The sequence below is a fragment of the Squalius cephalus genome (genome assembly GCF_949319135.1).
Source record: "Squalius cephalus genome assembly, chromosome: 1".
Lineage (NCBI taxonomy): Eukaryota > Metazoa > Chordata > Actinopteri > Cypriniformes > Leuciscidae > Squalius > Squalius cephalus.
In genome coordinates this window covers 36,807,054-36,819,720 of record NC_137122.1, presented here as the reverse complement: position 1 = coordinate 36,819,720, position 12,667 = coordinate 36,807,054, and the positions used below count along the sequence as shown (strand labels likewise).

The following is a 12,667-nucleotide window of genomic DNA, read 5'->3' as shown; positions in this document are numbered from 1 at the left end:
CGTCTCTTTTTCTGTTCTCTTCTTTCCTTCAGTTATTCTGCTTGTTAACAGGCTTATTAAGGCTGAGATGACTTCATATTTAATATATACAGATTTTGTGGCTCAAATAAGGCCCAGTTCTGGTTTATTTCTTTGCTCTTGGCTGACATGTGGCATTGCTATGGCCTGCTTGTGGCCCAGATCTGTCAAACAGGAGCGGTCCGCCCAAGGGCCGTCATTCCACGCTGCATGTGGACCAGATCATCTTCCCACGTGTGCCAGATGTGGGCCGGATGTGGGCCGACAAAATGTTGCTATGTGGGTGCCGGGTTAATCATTAATGACACGTCCGATTCGCGAACTAATGACTCCTTTGAACCGATTTAATTTAATGAATGGTTAAAACAACTGATCTGTCCAACACTGAATCGGTGTATAACAAATCGGTAACACTTTACAATAAGGTTCCATTTATTAAACTCTAGTTAACTAGATCAGTTAACATTAACTATTAATAAACTGCACTTCTACAGCATTTATTAATCTTCTTTATTAATTTCACCATTTACTAGTAGGATAGCCTACATTATTTAAATCAAAAGTTGTATTTGTTAACATTAGTTAGCTGCACTGTGTGAAGTAACATAATAAAAATACAGCTGTTCATTGTTTGTTCAACTAAGATTAACAAAGATTAATAAATACAGTAACAAATGTATTGCTCGTGGTTCATGTTAGTGCCTCCGCCGAAGTCCATTAATACCTGATAATGGACACCTCGAAGGGCATTAACCCGCTTGTACCATGGTCACTTACGAAAGAAAGAAATATTTAATCAATTAATAATACTTTAATGTGTTGTAGAGTAAAAATCGTGAGGGTTTTTATTTATTAAGTCGAGCGCACTATTTAATATCTCCCGTATACACGCGTTGCCAAGCAACGTGGCCACAGCGACCCGACCGCAGCAGTTGATCAGTGAGTTTGAGCCAGCGCAATCATTTAGGACTGTCATCAGGCAAATTGACGGGACGCCTTTCCTAGGTGTACATTATCACTTTTTAATGGACACCCTGCAGCCAATCAGAATCGAGTATTCACCCAGACCATGGTATAACACCTCTTAAAATGAGAATGTAAGTGTGCTTACCCCATTTTTTTAGTAAGAATGGTTAGCAAGATTTAACCTTAATAAACTACTGTATTTTCAGGTTATCTATATGACAATGTGTAGAACAATTACCAAAACAATCTTTTAGTTTAGACTGTTTGCGGTAAATGCAGTTAAATAAGTTGTGAATCAAATAAACTTAGGCTACTATAAATAATGTTATGTCATTTTTTTACTCTTACACTGAATGTTTGGATTTTGTGAAGGTGTGAATCATTTTTGATTAATATTTATTATAATAATGTTCTGTGTAACGAATTATTAACGAAGGACCACCCCCCCCCCTGCCATGGAACAATATATTGCTTCTTTTACCGTTTTAAAAATAATTTTATTTCTTTATCATATTTGTACAAGGCAACAGTGCAAACTTGCTTTACTTACAGTCTATGTACATGGAAAAAACATGAGGTCATGTAAACTTGACAAAACTTTTAGTTTCTTTCCTTGGAAAAAATCTGATCCTGCAATCAGTGGACCTGAAAAATAGGGTTTAAAAAATATGGTCACAAATGATACCCAATCAAACAACAGAATCCCATTTCATTTGTAATCAGGCCTCTTACTGAAGTTTCTGACACAGCTCCTAGATTGTTGGCTTCAGTGGTTGGGATAACAAAAGAACTCAAGCGAATATCAGTAGCACTGTACTATAGAGACCAAACACAAACAAACACAAGAATAAGTTAACCAAACTGCCAAGAGAGTCAATTTACAGTACAGTACAGTACAAATTAAGAAAATGACAGCATGTAAACTGTGAGTGACATGGTGGCTTACAGGCAGTTCTCTGGGTGATGAGGAGAATGGCGGGTCACTGGCATACATGCGGGTGAAGGGTTTGTCTTTGGTAGTGGGGTGATTCGTGCAGCAGAGGCGCAGAGTGGCAGCAGGGAGGTGGATGTGCCAGATGCTGCTGTGTTTCTTCACCAGCTCATCCACCATCCTAAAATACACAATAAGTAATGCTTGACATGTAGAAACAATATCTTTTTACAGTACAGCTTTTTTCCACCATTATAAAAAAATGATTGATCATGAAATAGTTAAATGCCATTTCTGTTAAAAAGCTAATATTAAGTGTTAAATCAAGTCACATCACATAAAATCATTCAAAAGTGATATTGGCAGTTAAATGTCTGAAGATGTTGTACTCATTAAGAAGTGATTCGGTGACCAAGTCCATGTAACCAGTTTGACGGTGGTGTATCACCAAGGCATTTGCATTCAATCTCAGCCGTTTCTTCAACTCACGGTTTATCTGACAGAAAGAAGGAAAATGATGACCATTAATCAATTATATGAAACTGAACTGTTTTTTCCAAAACAAATGACTGAAATAGGAATTCGTAGATTCACACTACCAATCAAACACTGGGTTAAGAGTTTTCTTTTTAATGTTTCTAAAAGAAGTCTTTTAAGTTCAACAAAGCTGCATGTTTTTAAATAAAAAATACAGTTAAAAAAGTAATATTGTGAAATATTATTAATTTATTTTAATTCAAAAGTACAGCATTTATTTTAAATAGATTTTTCGGTCACACTTTAGTTTAGGGTCCAATTCTCAATTTCTCACTAACTAAATATTAACTACGACTTTTGCCTCAAACTCCTAATTACTGCTTATTAATAGTTAGTAAGGTAGTTGTTAAGTTTAGATATTGGGTAGGATTGAGGGATATACAATATGGTTGTAACGAGGTTAGTTGTTCAGGGAAGAAGGAGGTGAGAACCGTCGAACATCTCACAACTTAAATCAATAAATAACCACAAAATGAAAGTAAAAGACACATAAAACAAAACATAACGTAAAATAGTCCAGGCCTGGTCCTCTCTCGTCCTTCACCGTCGTCACTCCTCCTTTTAAGCTTCCAAAACTCCTCCATGAGAAACAACAAGAGACCTGTGCATCAGTCACACCACCGGCCTCAATTGTCATGCAGAATAAGGCATTAATATGTGCTATATAAGTAAGGGTTAATGCCCGACGAGGTGTCCATTATCAGGTTTTAATGGACGACGGCGAGGCGTGAACCGTCCGACGTGCAGCGGACCCGCTTATACCATGGTCACTTACGAAAGAAAGAAATATTTAATCAATTAATAACACTTTAATGTGTTTTAGAGTAAAAATCGTGAGGGTCGCCATAGCGACCCGACCGCAGCAGTTGATCAGTGAGTTTGAGCCAGCGCAATCATTTAGAACTGTCATCAGGCAAATTGACGGGACGCCTTTCCTAGGTGTACATTATCACTTTTTAACGGACACCCTGCAGCCAATCAGAATCGAGTATTCACCCAGACCATGGTATAAGTACTAATAAACAGCCAATATCCTAGTAATATGCAACTAGTTACAGGGGTGATAGTAGAAAAAAATCCTGAGCCTGAACTTTTTTCCCTGGGAGGTAAGCGGGCCCCTAAGCCAAGATATATGCCCTGATTAACATAATTGTCAAACGGGATCCAGGGGTGTGCTTCCCTAGGAGAACATTTTGATAAATAGTCCCTTAAATGATAGAGTCTTGTGACTTTTGTGGATATAAATGGACATCATTCAGACATGAGATGAACAAACCCAATACAAGCCTATATTACAGTAGCAGGTTTCAGTAAGTCAAACTTAAGACCTTTTTAAGACATTTTAAGACCATAAAGATTGAAATTTAAGACCTACGACGCATTGCCAAAAAAATATTCAAATCGAAGAATTAATTTTATTTCAATGAATTCAGTCATTGAAAAAGCATTCATTTAATTTACAGATAAAGCAATCACATTAGTAACGTTCCACACCCAACAACGTGTGTCAGAGAAAAGAACAGAATCAGATATAATTTTTTTTATAGAAAATTGTACTTTGCATATTATACTATTAAACACATAATTAGTTGATCATAGTTGATCATAACTAGAGATGAAATGGCATGAACATTTCATTTCATGATTATAGTGACAAAAATGATCACGGTTATCACAGAATCCTGTTCAAAAAGTACTAATACTACACAATGAAATCAATTCACCAAGTTTTATGTCGAAAACCAGTGTCACAGTGTCTGGTTTTTGTTCCTTGGGTCACCACTAGATGTCCTCCTTCCTCACGGTGTCCAGCACACTCTCACTACAATTCCCATGATCCTGTCTGTCACTGATTGTTCATTGCCTTACAGCTGTTTCTCGTCACCTTGTTAGCACTTGTGTATATATACCTTGTCTGTTTCAGTGTTTGTCACGGAGTCCTTGTATTTTGTCCCCACACTTCTGTTGTTAGTTCAAGCCTGTTTCTTGTGTTTATTTTTTATGTTTTTGGATTGCCTTTTGGATTATTGACCTCTGCCTGGACTGGTTGTGAGTACGGATTACCCTTTAAATAAACACTGCATTTTGGATCTTACCTTTCCGTGTGTGTGATCGTGACAGAAGGACTCCGTCTAAGTATAGATCCAGCAGTATGGGGTTTCGTATCCTTCCCCCCAAGTCGGAGAATGAGAGGAGGGGAAGGGTCCAAAACTTAATGGACCTACGCCAGCAGGGCCAGCCGGTGGGATGTCTGGCCCAAATGTTTTGGACCCTCTCTAGAGGGTTGGGGTACAATGACACGACATTAAAGGAATTCTTCAATGTCTGTCTGGATGACCCATTGCCTGGGTGGGAGATAAAGGGGCTGGAGATCCTGGATTTTTGGGGATTTACCAGCTACCTTCAGCATCGGAGCCAGTGGGATACTCCAGTCCCGCCTCCGGTGGTCCCAGTTCCGGTGGTCTCGAGTCCGGTGGTCCCGAGTCCAGTGGTCCCAGTTCCGGTGGTCCCGAAACGGAGGAGAAGGAAGACTCCCTCCGTGACTGTTCCGGTGGTCCCAGTTCCGGTGGTCCCAGTTCCGGTGGTCCCAGTGCCGGTGGTCCCGAGTCCGGTGGTCCCGAGTCCGGTGGTCCCGAGTCTGGTGGTCCCGAGTCTGGTGGTCCCGAGTCTGGTGGTCCCGAGTCTGGTGGTCGCGAGTCTGGTGGTCCCGAGTCTGGTGGTCCCAGTGCCGGTGGTCCCAGTGCCGGTGGTCCCAGTGCCGGTGATCCCGAGTCCAGTGGTCCCGAGTCCGGTGGTCCCAGCTCCGGTGGTCCCAAGTCCGGTGGTCCCGAGTCCGGTGGTCCCAGTTCCGGTGGTCCCAGTTCCGGTAGTCCCAGTTCCAGTGGTCCCAGTGCCAGTGGTCCGGAGACGGAGGAGGAGGAGAAACCCCTCCACAACGACTTGTCCGGTGGCTCCTAACCCAGAGACCATCCCGGAGGTGACTGCCATCCCTGACGCGTCGCTCAGGCGACTTGCTCTGCTCGCGCCGCCCGAGCTGCTCGCCACGTCTGCCGAGCCTGTGTCTTCAGACAAGATGGCCGCCACAGAGATTGTTCACGTCACGTCTGCCGAGCCTGTGTCTTCGGACAAGATGGCCGCCGCCGAGCCTGTTCACGTCACGCCTGCCGAGCCTGGGTCTTCGGACAAGATGGCCGCCGCCGAGCCTGTGTCTTCGGACAAGATGGCCACCGCCGAGACTGTTCTGGTCACGTCTGCCGAGCCTGTGTCTTCGGACAAGATGGCCGCCGCCGAGCCTGTTCACGTCACGCCTGCCGAGCCTGTGTCTTCGGACAAGATGGCCACCGCCGAGACTGTTCTGTTCACGTCTGCCGAGCCTGTGTCTTCGGACAAGATGGCCGCCGCCGAGACTGTTCTGGTCACGTCTGCCGAGCCTGTGTCTTCCGACGAGATGGCCGCCACCGAGCCTGTTCACGTCACGTCTGCCGAGCCTGTGTCTTCGGAGAAGATGACCACTGCCGAACCTGTGTCTTCAGACAAGATGGACGCCGCCGAGCCGGTGGTGTCTGTTCCTGAGCCGGAGCCAGTGTCTGTTCCAGAGCCGGAGCCAGTGTCTGTTCCAGAGCCGGAGCCAGTGTCTGTTCCAGAGCCGGAGCCAGTGTCTGTTCCAGAGCCGGAGCCAGTGTCTGTTCCAGAGCCGGAGCCAGTGTCTGTTCCAGAGCCGGAGCCAGTGTCTGTTCCAGAGCCGGAGCCAGTGTCTGTTCCAGAGCCGGAGCCAGTGTCTGTTCCAGAGCCGGAGCCAGTGTCTGTTCCAGAGCCGGAGCCAGTGTCTGTTCCAGAGCCGGAGCCAGTGTCTGTTCCAGAGCCGGAGCCAGTGTCTGTTCCAGAGCCCTCAGTGACCGCGACACTGGCCATTATGGCCACAGCCATGTGGTGTGTGTGGGCTACGCACACACTTGGACCGGTGGTGTCTGTTCCTGGGCCGGTGGTGTCTGTTCCTGAGCCGGTGGTGCCAGTGCCAGTGCCTGAGCTGGTAGTGCCAGTGCCTGAGCCGGTGGTGCCAGTTCCAGTGCCTGAGCCGGTGGTGCCAGTTCCAGTGCCTGAGTCGGTGGTGCCAGTTCCAGTGCCTGAGTCGGTGGTGCCAGTGCCAGTTCCAGTGCCTGAGTCGGTGGTGCCAGTTCCAGTGCCTGAGTCGTTGGTGTCTCTTCCAGTTCCTGCGCCGTGGCCGCCCGAGGGGTCTTCACCGCCGTGGCCGCCCGAGGGGTCTTCACCGCCCTGGCCGCCCGAGGGAAAGTCTCCGCCCTGGCCGCCCGATGGACTGTTGTCTCCGCCCTGGCCGCCCGAGGGAAAGTCTCCACCCTGGCCGCCCGATGGACAGTTTGTTTCGCCCCGGCCACCGGATGGACTGTTTGCTTCGCCCTGTTCCCCTGATGTATTGTCTGTGTCACCCTGGCCCCCTTTGAGTCTGTTACCCCCTGTTTCTGTTTCCCTTCATGGACCTGGCCCCCCGTCCCTCCCCCCGTCCCTCCCCCTGATCCTCCACCGTGCCACCTCCCTCCTGAACTCTTGTTTTGTTCCGTGTCCTGTCTTGGAGTGTCTGGGAGCCACTCCGTAGAGGGGGGGTTATGTCACAGTGTCTGGTTTTTGTTCCTTGGGTCACCACTAGATGTCCTCCTTCCTCACGGTGTCCAGCACACTCTCACTACAATTCCCATGATCCTGTCTGTCACTGATTGTTCATTGCCTTACAGCTGTTTCTCGTCACCTTGTTAGCACTTGTGTATATATACCTTGTCTGTTTCAGTGTTTGTCACGGAGTCCTTGTATTTTGTCCCCACACTTCTGTTGTTAGTTCAAGCCTGTTTCTTGTGTTTATTTTTTATGTTTTTGGATTGCCTTTTGGATTATTGACCTCTGCCTGGACTGGTTGTGAGTACGGATTACCCTTTAAATAAACACTGCATTTTGGATCTTACCTTTCCGTGTGTGTGTGATCATGACAACCAGCAAATAACAAATAAAATAAGCATCAATATGCACTTTTTGTTTACATAAACATAATAAAATACCATTAAATATGATAGCCAGATTTTAAAAGTGTCTTGCATGTTATATACTAACATGTACAAGTTCAAAAAGTTGACAAAAAAGTTTTTTTATAAAAAGATAAACCTCACATATTTCAGCCTTTAAATGATTATTTATAAAAAAGAATGAGTCAAAAAAAGATAAATTACTGACATTTACAATGCACTTTAGATTATCTTTTATTATTAATAGTAAAATTAGGTCCGATTTTCCCGTATCGTCTGTCATTGCTATACAACCGTGCTCTGCGCTCTCCACAACGACAAAAACGTTTTAGTGTCTAATGGATTTCCACCACCGAAAAACATGGAAAAAAACGAGCGCGTCGCTTCAATTATGAGCGCGTTTATTACCGCTTACCGCGCGCCTACATTTGAACGAACTTGAGCGCGCAAAAGACGCGATATATGAACGAATATGTTGGCGAGCTACCTCAAATCAGGCCACGAGCTACTGGAGCTCGCTAGCGATAATTTTTTCATCAAGTTTGATCCACCTTTATCGACAAGTTTGGTGTCTTCCCCTGGCTTCATAAAGTTGCACTCCATGACTTTGGCTATGTTTCGCGCTGCCGGTGTGGGAAACACATTCGTAGTGTATGGGAAACACAAAACAAATTTGCACGTGGAGTGACTGCTGAATCAATCTGATTGGCCAAAAGCCAAGACCAGCCCCTGCCTACCCTATTACCGATTGGCTGAAGTAGGCTTACTGGTGTGGTTTAGTGAAAGCAAAGCGCCTCTCACGCGAACGCGAACCTGAATTTTTTTTTTTTTTTTTTTTGCCTGATTTTTTTCTTTTGCGGACGCGTCTGTACGCCGGAAATCCGGCGTGGCGCCGGAGCGCTATCAGGCCTGTAGTTAATAGTGAGAATTGGACCCTAAAAAAAATGTGTTTAACGATTTTTCTTGTAACAACGTAAAAGTCTTTACTGTCACGTTTGATCAATTTAATGTGCTCTTGCTAAATAAAAAAGTATTGATCTCTTCTCTTTTTTAAATCTTACTGATACCAAACTTTTGAAAGAAAGGTAGTCTATGTATCTCTTACTTCCAAGAGGATCCGCCTAGGAAGCCGGGAGAGAATTCCGAGAGGGTATCCCTGCTGACTGAAGACTTCGGCAAGACTCTGGGCCACATCCTGGCTGAGTTTCTGAGTCAAAGGAAAAGCTTCCACCCATTTGGAATGGTAGTCAGTCAGGGTCATGATGTGCGTGTGCTTGTCTACTGTTGGAGGGAACGGGCCTCTAACATCCAGCCCAAGCCATTCCCACCTCTCTTTAACCTGAGAGAAAGGTAAAAATAAGTTCTTATTCTGCTCTATTATCTATAAAGGCCCAAACACACACAAAAGTAACTATATTGGCATCCACAACAAGGGGTGATATGCTGCAGTTATGTTGTCTGCTGCTTTAAATGGATTTTGGTATCAATGGTTTTCATTTTTCCAAAAATAATTTCCAACGATATCATTCCTCAGTGTCGTTATCGTTATAGTTATGGTTGTTCTCATAAAATCAGAAGGATTATTAAAACACTCAAATTATGAAAATAGGATCATGTCGAAAGTTATGCTGCAGTAAGTGCTATTTTTACCCCCCCAAAAATGCATTTAATCCAGGGGTGTCAAACTCGGTCCTGGAGGGCCACTGTCCTGCAGAGTTTAGCTCCAACCAGCTCCAAAAACACCTGCCTGGAAGTTTCTAGTAATCCTGAAGACCTTGATTAGCTGGATCAGGTTTAATTAGGGTTGAAGCTAAACTCTGCAGTGTTGTGGCCCTCTAGGAACTGAGTTTGACACTCCTGATTTAATCTAAAACGGTAGTTGTCATTCTCGCTATGTACAGCACAGTATCATGCAAGACAGGATCTGATAGGTTAACCTCTTTTTCTTACATCATCTTTTGTAAAAATGCAATTCTCTAGAGACGTACCCAAAAATAAATCTTTCTGATGAAACCTTAGCCAATAGCACACACCCATTTATAATAAAAAAACAGCTGCATTGCAGTTCTGATGTAAACAGCCTTACCTCAATTATATGGGGTTTTGTTTGTCCTAGAACACCATAAGCCACATGAGGCATCTGATTAAGAAATAACAGGAAATGTATAATTAAGATTTTCTTGATATGTATTCAACAGTACCACATGATTACTTACAATATTTAATTCATTGTCTCCAGTCCAGCGAATTTTCTGAAGAAAAAACAATAGACAAATGTTAATGGGTTGAACCAAATTTTTGTACTTAGGAATGTAAAAGTAATATTACAATGTCTTTACACACATTTTATATGAAGAACAAATGTAAAAATGTCCATTACATTGGGCAAACAGTATCCGCTGTGAAAGAAACTCGGTATAGTCATGCTTCTGTCCAGACCTTCATCACCCAGGATGGTCCATGGCGGGCTGAACAAACAAATGAAAAGAATAACAATTAAAACAGAATAACATCAACACGTTGCGTGCATCTGATGAGAAGCCACAGACCTTTTGTCTGTTTCAGTCAGCTGCTGTGTGGTAACGCTCTGTGGGTAAGCTCTCTGACTGGATCGATTTTCTGTTTTGTTCAGATGTAAACTCTTCTCTGTAGTTCTGTGCTGAGGGTTTTCTGAGTAAGACGTCTGTGAGGTTTCTGCTGTCATATCAGATGCTGCTTGAAGAGAGGAGTTTGAGTCACCTACACTTCCCTAAAATTGCCAATGACAGGGAAGAGGAAAATTTGGTCACCAATCACCATTAATGAACAAGGCAGTTAAAAGGCATCTGTACTTCTGATGGATGTGTTTGAAACACTGCTTTGTAAGATTCAAAACTTTTTTGCTTTGAACCAGTGATTTGGAGTCACATGATTTCAGTACAGTCTTCATTAGGTCATAACTGTTTCAAATGGCTTCAATCTCAGTGAACCAATGTCTACATGGCTTTATAATGTAAGCGTTTTTAATGGCACATTTGTACAATAAAAAGGTCTATGTAGGAATGATTAGTCAAGCCCTCCACAAAACAAGTCCTAATACAATTTAAACAAACATTATACAAACATTTCAGTATTTGAGGATTTTTATATTGCACTTTAGTGTTTCACTTTCAAGAAAACTGTTAAATTGTAAAATATGTCTTTCTGCGTGTTATTTTGTGTGTGTTGCAATTACACGGTTTTGACCAGCAGGTGGCGCCAGTGTGTGAAGTTTTGTGCGGTACAAAACAGAGAAACATTTTGCTAAATTTAATTATGAGTTTCAAAAAGCTCAGTTTCTCCCATCACAAATCTATACGCAGGTGAGTTAAGGTAGCTCTAAGCCGCCTCAACATTTGGTGTACAGATGCAATGCTGAATATCATATTGACGATCACTCATGGTGTCGTATTTTTGATGTATAATTTCACATTAAAATATTAATTTCATAAAATTCTTTCTAAAAATGTATTTTCTCTGTAAATGCATTTGGGTGTAAATACACCCTTTCCTGTGTAATTCAAAGAAATATTTCATAATGCAAAATGCAAATAAAGAACGCTGTGTAACTCACCAAAGCTCTTCTGCTTCTAGGGTTGATTTTAACCTGTAGGGTAGAATCCGGAAAGTACAATACAATTAAAATGTAACATAAAAAGATTACATTTAAATGGGTAGTTACAAGCCAGTTTCCTGTGCTGGCGTAACACTATAATTACACAAAAACTATTCGCACCTGCTTGACTTTAAACTTTAATTATCCTAACATTTTATAATTACTCAAAACACATTGTTAAAGAATTACCTTTATTATTTGAGTTACAGTACATGAAATATTTATACGAATTAATTTACGAAATAAAAAATAAAAATGAGTGACCAGTGACATGAAAGACACTGTCCAACCTTAAAAACACATGTACATGTCCCTGTTATGCTTAAAAATAGTTTCACGCACTTTTCTTTCTGGATAACGGTTTGGGAATGAAAAGATGGTCGGCACAGCCCATGGACGAAGTCTTGTTCTCTCTCCATCTTCAATAAGACACTTCTTTTCAAAGTGGCTAGAGCAAATTTTACTATTTGGACCAGGTTTCCAGTCTTTCCATCTTAATTTTTGAAGCCACTTTTTTAGCAAGCTGGGGTCCCGCAGCGGGAATCTGAAATAAAAACAAATACGGGAGCATTAACATAATTCCATACCGAAAATTACCAATAATGTTTAAACAATTTAAAGTGAAAGCTTTGGGCTTACAGGTGGAATGAGACGGTCTTGTTACTCACAGAAGTGTTTCCACAGTTATATGCACAACATTTGTACACCATTGTGTTTGAGGGATCAACATTCAATCTAACTTACCGATTGAATACTTTACTAATGGCTATTGTTAAAGAGGTTGTTTTTATCGTATCGTTAATGCTGTGTTGTATAATATATTTCAAAAAGACGTTTTATTAACGAAAAAACAGACTGTGAGCTGAGCTGCCTATTCACCAAAAACCAAAACAGACATCTAACAGCCAATCATTCACAGCTCCGTCTACATCTGTGGTGTCTAGCTACGAGAAGCGGAAACACAGATATCGCCCCTTACCGGCCAAGATGAGTCTTGAGCTCAGATTAGCTGCCGTTTGAGTAGTTTGTTTGGCTGCAAGTTTTCTATTAGTATTCTTCAATTTCTTTTGTTAGCTGTTCTTTTTTAACTCAGGAAAACTTATATATTTGGAACATAGATTTAGGTTTTACATTTTAAAGGATATCTAGCACCACAGTTATGCCAGTGCATTTAGGCAGAACCTATGGTTGTTTTGTACAGAAAAGAGCCTGAAGAATCCTGAAGAGTTCTGCAGTAGGCTACTATATACTTACAGACCTATAGTAATATATTGTAACATGCATATATGTGTTTTTGTTAACTGCTTTGATCATTTTTATATCAGCCAGCCTCCTGAAATGATGTCTGTCCATCATCCTGTGAGATTCAGCACAATCGAATCGGTGTTCACAGCACTTGCCTGAGGAGGGTGTCAGGTAGGCTATCTCTCAGCAGGGATTGTGTTTGCTGTATCACTGATTGCATCTTAGTTTTGTCAATATATTTTTATGACACAGCACTACAACTATGATCACTTCCAGTCAGATGAAGGGTATTGAACAGCAGCATTA

General features: G+C 42.5%; 1 protein-coding gene across 2 annotated transcripts; it reads right to left on the bottom strand.

The window, feature by feature from the left end:
- Nucleotides 1-1,463: 1,463 nt before the first annotated feature.
- On the bottom strand, nt 1,464-12,058 carry LOC307167038 (uncharacterized protein). 2 transcript variants are annotated; one of them, XM_079885913.1, is made up of 12 exons: nt 11,756-12,058; nt 11,459-11,660; nt 11,075-11,107; nt 10,032-10,231; nt 9,863-9,950; nt 9,699-9,734; nt 9,569-9,622; nt 8,588-8,821; nt 2,305-2,411; nt 1,931-2,096; nt 1,717-1,800; nt 1,464-1,629 (listed from the first exon to the last, which is right to left on the bottom strand). In XM_079885913.1, the coding sequence occupies exons 1-12, from the start codon at nt 11,824-11,826 to the stop codon at nt 1,621-1,623; spliced, it is 1,284 nt and encodes a 427-aa protein (XP_079742039.1). In that variant the 5' UTR covers nt 11,827-12,058; the 3' UTR covers nt 1,464-1,620. The 2 variants fall into 2 exon arrangements, with proteins under 2 accessions (XP_079742039.1, XP_079742040.1); XM_079885914.1 differs by having other exon boundaries at nt 11,785-12,043.
- Nucleotides 12,059-12,667: the final 609 nt, after the last annotated feature.